This window comes from Bidens hawaiensis, unplaced genomic scaffold (assembly GCF_021521415.1).
Source record: "Bidens hawaiensis isolate Kalapana, Puna unplaced genomic scaffold, B.hawaiensis_p1.1 tig00026599_1, whole genome shotgun sequence".
NCBI lineage: Eukaryota > Viridiplantae > Streptophyta > Magnoliopsida > Asterales > Asteraceae > Bidens > Bidens hawaiensis.
This window is the reverse complement of record NW_027494272.1, coordinates 22,002-31,768: the sequence shown is the minus strand read 5'-3', so window position 1 is coordinate 31,768 and position 9,767 is coordinate 22,002. Positions and strand designations below refer to the sequence as shown.

The following is a 9,767-nucleotide window of genomic DNA, read 5'->3' as shown; positions in this document are numbered from 1 at the left end:
AGTATTATATAAATATATTAGTTTAGAAAAGAAAAGAAAAGAAAAGACTAATATGCAGTTTTATAAGTTTACAACTTAATATTTAAAAAAATATAAAAAAATTTACAGGTTAAGAAATACAACATAGTCAAATTTTATCCAGTAGTAAACCTAAATTGGAATAAATTTAGTATATTCCAATTTAATATTAAAATTACTATTTATATTAATTAATTCATTTATTTTTGGCAGTTTTCAGTTTTCTCATGTGCTCAATCTCTATATAAACCCTAAACCACCCAACCTTCATATCACCAACAAACCATTCAAAAACAAACTTGAATATTCTCTACAAACCATAACCACAAACACCGTCTCACTCTTCACACACCAATCACTATAACCATCATGGCTCCACCAGTTCCAAGAACCACCACAAACGGACTCTCATCCGGTCTGGTCAAGACCAAGACCCTGCCTCGCCGTGCCTATGTCACCTTTTTAGCCGGAAACGGTGACTACTGGAAAGGTGTGGTGGCTCTAGCCAAGGGTCTCCGTAAGGCCAAGTCAATATACCCTCTTGTGGTAGCAATGCTTCCTGATGTTCCCATGGATCATCGACAAAAGTTGATCTCCCAAGGGTGTATTATTCGGGAGATTGAACCGTTGTACCCACCGGAAAACCAGACGCAGTTTGCGATGGCGTATTATGTTATTAATTACTCCAAACTCCGTATTTGGGAGGTAATATTTTGAAAATAGTTATGGTATTCATAATTTTATATAAAAAATTTTAAAGTTGTGTGTATGAGGAATATTTGAAGTTTAAATTTCCTTTCAAAATATAGAAATTTATTTTGCATGCATGAAAATAAACGGCAATACCTTAAAAGGCCATTTAGTTGAACTCATTTTTCTTGCAATATATACGCACATATCTATACAAAGGTTAGATAATCAACTAGCACTAAATTAATATAAGAAAAAAGAGAAATTAAATTGTTTAGTTTCTAATCAATTGCTATATTTTTTAAAAAATTGTGATTTTTACATACATATATACATACATAATACATGTACACAAGTTATATACCTAGCACCTAGGAAAATAATCCTAACTTACTTGTTAATTAATATATAATTATTTTATACATTTTACCCACACATATATATTAATAATAATATTATATGATATTTATATATGTACATAAATGAACATAGAATGCAAAAATGATTTTTTTTATTATGTTTCACTATAATTTATGTTCCACCGGATTTTTCACACACATGATGTTTAATTATTTTCTTGTATCCTTGTGTGCATATTGTTTGATAACTATTTATTAATTAATATACATTATTTTGCAGTTTGTGGAGTATAGCAAAATGATCTACCTAGATGGCGACATACAAGTGTTCGACAACATAGACCACTTGTTCGACTTACCAGACGGCCACTTCTACGCGGTCATGGACTGTTACTGCGAACCAAACTGGAAGAACAGCCCACAATACAAAATCGGCTACTGCCAACAAACACCAGATAAAGTCCAGTGGCCAGAACACTTAGGCCCCAAACCACCACTCTACTTCAACGCGGGCATGTTCGTGTTCGAACCCAATCTCAACACCTACCACGATCTCTTACAATCCGTTAAAACCACCCCTCCTACGTTATTCGCTGAACAAGATTTCCTAAACATGTTTTTTAAGGATATTTACAAGCCTCTTCCAACTGAGTATAACTTAATATTGGCCATGTTGTGGCGTCACCCGGAGAACTTTGACCTTGAGAAGGTGAAGGTTGTGCATTATTGTGCTGATGGGTCGAAGCCGTGGAGGTACACTGGGGAAGAGAAGAATATGGATAGGGAAGATATTAAGATGCTGGTGGCCAAGTGGTGGGAGATTTACAACGACGAGACGTTGGATTATTGGAGGATTTCTGGGGCGACTACGCAGTTGACGGCGGTGGATAAGCCGGCGGCGGTGACTAAGAGTGGTAGGCATTACATCACTGCCCCATCAGCGGCTTAGAGACTATATATATGATATTTTTAATGTTTTTTTTTTATCGTGTTCGTGTTTCTCAAAAAACTTACATGAGTTAAGAAAACTAGTAACTAAATGCTGGGAAAACTAGTAACTAAATGCAATAGTGGGTTGGGATTTTTTTTCTATTTGTGAGGTTTTATTGTGGGGTTGTATAAGTTTGTAATTACTGGGATTTTCACCATATTATTAATGAAAATTTCCTATTTATATGTATATATGTGGAATGTCTTAAATGTTATGGATAAAGGTTCAATTGTTCAAACGTTAAAACACATACTAATTTTATTGTATATAAATATTATTGAAATATAAAGATCATTAAAACCAACTTGACAAACATTCTCTTAGTAATTTTAATGTTAAACATCATGTTTAACACTAAAAGTACTATCAGAACGTTGTAAAGTTTGTTTTTTGGAAGATAACCATATGCAGTTGAAAAAATAAGTTAATTAATGAGGTTTATCATGTTAAGTATTGACGCACGATTGTAAAGAGGTTGGTCAACGCACGGCAATTTAAGCAAAAGTTTAATAAATAACTAACTGGTTATGATATATGAAACAATTATGATATATAAAACGGTTATGTATATAATATATGTACAAATAACAATTTTTCCTCACTACATCTTGTCATCAATATATAAAATAATTATTTATTTGTATAACTGACTATTCTTTTAATTATATTTTATCATCAATACGTATAAATTCATCATCAATAAAATGTTTAGTTGATTATCATGGTTAGTATTTTTTTAAAAACCCTATCTACTAATGTGTGCGTATATCAATGCTTATAACTTGTGGGTAATGCTTACTAATAGCAACAAGTAAGAGAACATGGTCTAAAGAAGATAACTATACGTACTTGAAAAAGGAAAAGTAACTTAATTAAGCTTATCATGTTAAGTGCCGACATGTGGGTCGTTAGAGACTAGAGAGGTTGATCAATATATCAACTATTTTCTTTTTCTATATGATTATGATCACAATAAATTATTTGTTCATTTAACGCTTTTATTTATTTATATATTTATATCAACACTTATAACTCATGCTTATTTTTTAAATGTTTAATAACAAAATAAAAACCTTTGGGGGACCCTTGATCGTTTGTCAATTTGCAGGAAGATAACCCAACATCATCATCATCATCGTACTCAGTATATCCTACCAATAGCAAAGCTATGGTAGGGTCTGAGGAGGGTAAGATGTAGGCAGCCTTACCTCTACCCCATAGGGATAGAGAGGCTGCTTCCGGTGAGACCCCCGGCTCGATAGTAGTTTTGCATCAAGCCTTGGACATAAGGCACATAGCACTCAATCATCGGGACACCGGCTGATCGGTGCATGTAACCTTATCTTTCAGCTATCAACGCCACTACATGATGCCTGATTAACCGTCCGTCACTTTTAACGTTATTTTCACGAGATAGCCCTACGTAGGAAGATAACCCTACGTGGTTAGAAAAAGTAAAGCAAGTTACCCAACGTATATCACGTTATATGTCGGCACAGGTTGGTCACCACACAGCGATCCACATGCTTGGATACCGTGGGCCTATGTTGAAGTAAATGGAAAATGGACCCCTTAATTCTCAATTCTCAATTCTCAATTCTCAAAGTCAAGAACTTGAATATTAAATAACCATTATCCATTGAAGATATCATTGTTTATGTCCGATAGATTTGAAACATAAGTAAAACTAATATTTAATAGAATTTAATGTATTTGATTCTTTGATATGAGTCATAGAACTAATTATGTACTAAAATTAGTGTATATGTCATGTTAACGTCCGTTATGTCATTTATATCTATTTTATTTAAACATGCCTAATCATAGCAAAGGTAATTTATAAGTGTTTATATATTAACATAGTTAAAAAATAGTAGTGAGAAGATATCGCAGGTTCATCTGGATGGTCAGAGGGTTTCGTCTTGTGGAGTTCCTTGTGAGTAGTTCATATTTGAATCCAACAAGTGTATTTCATTAAAAGAGAAAGAACATCACTATTCTACGATCGAACTTGAGTAAGGAGAAGTTGTTATGACCATTTGAGAAAGACATTGATGCCATTAAGGTGTTGTTTGTTTTTTCAGAGGTCAAATGTCTGTAGACTGTGAACCACATCTGTAGAAAAAGATGTGGATCAAACCTCTATAATCTGTAAGGAGAAGACTGTTAAAATAATTGATGGGGGTGTACGAACTGTGGTAGTGAGTGGTAGTGATGGTGGACGGTGGTAGTGGATGGTAATGGTGCGCGATGGTGGTAGGTGGTGAACGGTGGTGGTGGAGAATAGTGGGTGGTGGTGCTCAGCGATGGTGGTGGTCAACGGGGTGGTGGTGGCAGACGATGGGGGGGGTGGGTGGTGGTGGACCATGATTGTTGGTAGGGTGTGAAGAAGTTTGAAAAAGTTGGATATTAGCTTATTTTTTAAGCTCACAAAAAACATTTTCAGGTCTTAAAAAAACAAACAGTCTTCAAAGACTTATTTATACGCGTCCGTAGACAAAAGCCAATTGCAGGCCTTTTAAACGAAAACAAACAAAACCAAGTTAACATAAATACATACATGTGTGTGTACACACAGGGGTGGACCCACATAGTCATGATCGGGGTCCCGGGACACCAATGTTTTTTAAAAATTTCTTAGAAGTGGTATATTAATTTTTTAAGGACCTCATAAAAATTAGTGCTTGGAACCCATACTAATAATACTGGTTTGGCCTAGTGGAAAGTCTCTTGTTTTCCCTTTTGAAGTTCGCGAGTTCGAGGCTTGCAAGACTCTGTTTTCCAGTTTTTTTCTTTTTCATCCTACTCAATATCAGCTGTTTAGTTAGGGTTTCAAACGTTTAAGTTCACTGCACGCAGACATTGCAACAATCACACATCTCAGACTTCTCCACGGCCGGCCTAGACAAAATTATTCATATTCTTTTATTAAAAGGTTGCTTTTTTGTAGTAAAAAATCAGAATTTATAGATAGAAGAATAGATACAGAATGGTCAAAAGGATGGAACTCAACCCATCTTTAGAGCCAAAAATCTTTAGACACCCCAATTTTTTAGTTCATGACCGGTCCAAGAACCACTTTTCAAAAACAAATAGTTTTAAGATAAATCGATATAATCTAAGGAGTACATGTCAAAATTAAATTTTTGAATTTTTTTATTTTACTATAGCTTTCTTTAAAAATATATTCATAGTAGAAAAAAGATCAACTTACATCACCAATCATTATTATTATGAGGTTAAAAATTTTAACACGATATTAGATATGCAAATACAAGAGCTTGACAACCGTTATAGTAAGGTAAACCGCCCAAGATTTTGTGTGTTTATTATGATATCAATTTTTATTATGTTCCTCATCAAGCCTCGACCCGACTCGAACAACCACCGACCCGAAAAATTTGAACACTGTTAAAACATGACCCAATTGCCAAAAAATCTTGAGTCCGCCACTGTATACACACACATTATATAGTAATTTAAATATGAAATGAACTCAATAATAAATATGATGTTTAATACTAGAACAAGACATGCATAATACAAATCACAACTCAGTTTGAGCGGGTCCAAAGAACATTGATTTTCTCTGGTTAGTCATGATAATGCTGAATCGGTATGTGTTCGAGCTAGAAAGACAAATATAGTGACGTATTCGTATCGGTTTTTATAACATTGGTTTATATACATTTATTTAATAATACAACAACGAAACATACTCTATAAAAATGAAGTCTAGTCTACTAATGAGGCATCATGATAATGTTGAATCAATATGTGTTCAGGCTACAACGACAAACGTAGTAACGTGTTTGTATCGGTTTTTAAAACATTGGTTTATATAGACACGCATATAGACGTTTTTTAGTAATAAAACAATAAAACATACTCTATAAAAATAAAGTCTAGTCTGCTGAAGACTAATGAGCTAGGCATGGTATATGTCTACTATTGAACATATGTAATGAATTTTATAAGTGTACAACAAACAAGATTGTTTTGAACTAAAGTTAATTATTATATTTATATATGTTTTGTGCTAAAACACAAATCATCGAAAAACTAATTGATGAAGTTGCATTCACCTCAATCTTGCTTCGGAACAACGTATTATAGGTCCAAAGTTAGAGCTAATGTAAACCTTAACCAATGATGGATTTATACGTGACATCTAGAATGAAAATTTAACGCAAGTTAAGTTTGTACTGCACATTTAAATACAAAAATAAACTTTCACAGAGTTTATGTTTGAGAATCGTGACGGCCTTCATGACACGAAACCCATGGCCGGCTTAACGATATTGAAGGCCTAAATCGAAATGAGATTTTGTGGTTCTTTTTAAAATAATTGTGTTAGAAAAATAAATTAATGACCGGTTTTGAACTTGAGACATACAACTAAGCAACGTATAGGTTTACCACTAGACTAGTAGTTATTTATATTTTTAATACACCGATAAATATATCTATATATAATATTTTATTTTTCAATTTCTTTTTCTTTTTAAAAAAAGATATTATTAAAAACATATATATATATATATATATACACAAAAAAAATATTTGAAGGCCTGAATTAAGTGTGGGTCTAAAGCCCTATCCTTATTTCGTTGATCCACATGCCGCCCATACCTTCGAACTCACTTCTACATTTGGAGGGTGAGTGGTTAAAAATAAACACTAGTATATGTGTGACTGGGGTACACAAATGACACATCGAAGAAAGTCAAATTTTGTTGACATGATTTAAATTGTGTCTCCTGAACATGTGCAATTATTCTATTTATGTTCATTCAAACACACTTGGGAGTTAAATACGTAAATTCCAACCTAGTTAATTTCAAAACAACTTAGCTTAAGAAGCAAGGTAACAAAACAATAAAGAAAGCTTTTGTCGGTTGAGTATGGTTTGAATTTGGTAAAAGTTAAAAGCGAAATCCACACGTAGTCGTTCGTTCCCCCATAAAAGGCAACGTCATCCAGAACCGACCAAGTCTTAATTTATCTTCTACCTAAAGCTGTATTTACGGCTTATTTTAAGTGATTGTGTTATAATATTCAGTACTGATATCGCGCGCGTTACGGCAACAAATTCGGTCTGTTAAACTCAAGTGTTATAGACTTATAGCATCAAATTAATGTTAATTAGGTCGGTTTGGTTTTGTTACGATACCGGAACTAACCCTAAAAACTAAATGCATCAAATTCACAATTTAAATAAAGAAGGAAAAACAATAGTAGTAGTGGCACTCGTATATTTTATTATGAAAACAATCAACATATTTAAAATGACATTTATTCGGTCGGCAAAACTCAAACGTTAGTAAAACCCGAGTGTTGCATAAGCAAATCAACACAAATTCGGCCGTTATCCGTTACATTTGTTACAGTACCAGAATTAAAACAAAATAAAAGTTTGTCAAATTAACATAAATTGAATAATTATTTAAAATGACGTTTATTCCGTCGAGCGTTTTCTATCGTAAAGAACAAATATTTGGAACCGTATTTACCGTACTAAATTATATTATGAAGACGAGGGTGTTATGCCGACTATATTATTTACCCTTTAAAACTCGACATGTTATCGCCCGAATCATTACAACAAATTAAGGAAGCTGGCCTATGCTTTCGTCGGCCAACAAAATACGACCCGGGCCATAAATGCAACCTATGCCAATGCCTATTCATTGAGGACAATGTCAACTTCGAAGGAAGAGATATGATATTGATTCGAAACCGGCAGCCCAAGGGCCTCTTCATACCCAACCACACGAAGTACTCGCTTGGGAATTGACCCTCTTCATGTTGATGTTTTTTTATTGTACGTAAAATTGCTTGTTGGTAGGATTGAGGCTCTATATTTCTATCTTTTCAGCATAAAAGGCCCGTGTCTAAATTGTGTTTGCTTTGCATATGCTTGAAAACATATGAGAAAATATTATTTTTCCTTCTTCGTTTGTGTTTTTCTTCGAGGCTTGGCTTCCTCTCAAATCGAACCCGAATCATAGAATATGATCATACAAGCTTACAAGTTATATTGTTGATTTTTTTTTTATTTTTATCAAAACCATTTAACATTGGGCTACCTTAGACCCAGTTTCATTTTAATCCATTTTACCCATTTGACTAGCCCAATAATAGCGTAAACAAATAACTATATACGGTTTGGATATTGTAGAAAACAGGTGTTGGGTAGAAAACGTAGGAAAGAATCACATCCGTTTAGTAGTACATCCAACGATTGAGATTGTTCCCTCCAATACAAAATCTTTTCTCATGTGTAAACGGTTGAAAAAGGGCAAAAAGGTAAAAATGTGTTGTTATTTAAATTGGATATTGTTTAAAAAGGGGCTTAACGTTCGTCATCCTCGGAGTCTGACTAACCATATTGTGTGCTTCCTAATTTCACTCCACCTAAGAATAACACAATTGAAGATAAAAATGATCAGGCAATTCAAGATCATTGACGGGATATCAACAAGTAAGTTTATCGTGTTGCATTCGTAATTAGGTTTAAAGAAACCCTATTTTTTTTTGTTTTCTTAATTTCCAGTTAAATTAGTGTAATTGTTGTATTCCGGTGGCACCAACAATGCAATGACGCAATGATTTCGACTGTGTTACAACAATTTGATAGTTTAATCGAGTTTTTTTATGTGAATGCAATTGGTATCCTGATGTGTTGTAGGTCTTGATTTTGTGGGTTTAATTTGTGGTGCTGGTGGTGTCGTGTTGTCGTAGTTGTGGTGTTATGTCGAGTGTTGTTTAGGTGACGGAAAGTCGTGTTGGTTGCATCCCGTGTTGCTCGGATAATCCGCGGGTGCGGTTGGTCTTGCCTGTGGGCAGGGGGTTTTATGGGTGTTGCCTGGTTGTACTTGGTGCCGTTGTTAGGTTTCTTGGGTGTTGTTTGGTTGCTGAAATCGTGTTGGTTGCACTCCGTGTTGCTCGGATAATCCACGGGTGCGGTTGGCTATGCCTGTGGGCAGGGGGTTTTATGGGTGTTTTAGGTTTCTTGGGTGTTGTTTGTGGCTGCTGAAATCGTGGGAAAAAATGTAACGGGCTGTGCATGATTGCAGGAATTGAAAGCGATCATATTTTTACAATATTACCCTTTTTAATTTAATTATTATTTTTCATTTGCTTTCTTCTGATTGGTTCTTACATTTCTCACAAAAATAAGACTTTCTATTTGATCCTCCCTCTATACTCGTAACAAACCTTCTTCATGTCTAAGGTTTGCATTCATTTTACATTGCCTTTACAATTGCATTCATTATAAATACAGGAGAAAGTAATATTGCATAAAGTTTTTCATTTCTTTAACAACCAATTTTTTTTCTCCATTTTTCCCCTTGTAACGCTTGAACCATAGTTTTTATTAGATAACACCAACACATTTACCATCACATCACAAGGGGTTGCATAAAGTTTTTCTTAAATTTTCTGTAAACATATTCTAATAAACATTCATTTTATTCTCTAGTTTGGCTTACTTTTCTCATAGTGTGTTTAATACGAAAGAGCACACACGATAAGATACGGTGATCGGAAGTTGTATTCACATTTTGCCATCACGTTTTTTATTGTTTTTTTTTTATATTTTAACTTAAGTTGTTTAACTGTCATATTGAATAAAAATTGAACTAATTTTATGTATTCGTCTTTTATATGCCATTAAGATTTATAACATGAACCAAATAGAATTT

The 9,767-nt window shown here is 33.9% G+C and overlaps 1 protein-coding gene across 1 annotated transcript; it reads left to right on the top strand.

Annotated features, from left to right (window-relative positions):
* Positions 1-278: 278 nt before the first annotated feature.
* On the top strand, positions 279-2,023 carry LOC143573615 (galactinol synthase 2-like). The gene is made up of 2 exons (XM_077058446.1): positions 279-723; positions 1,348-2,023. The coding sequence occupies exons 1-2, from the start codon at positions 388-390 to the stop codon at positions 2,014-2,016; spliced, it is 1,005 nt and encodes a 334-aa protein (XP_076914561.1). The 5' UTR covers positions 279-387; the 3' UTR covers positions 2,017-2,023.
* Positions 2,024-9,767: the final 7,744 nt, after the last annotated feature.

Bases quoted from the DNA above. Each gene is read 5' to 3' on its own strand.
- LOC143573615 (XM_077058446.1), top strand. From the start codon at position 388: ATGGCTCCACCAGTTCCAAGAACCACCACAAACGGACTCTCATCCGGT. The intron at 724-1,347 runs GTAATATTTTGA...ATTATTTTGCAG, and splicing joins CCAAACTCCGTATTTGGGAG to TTTGTGGAGTATAGCAAAAT.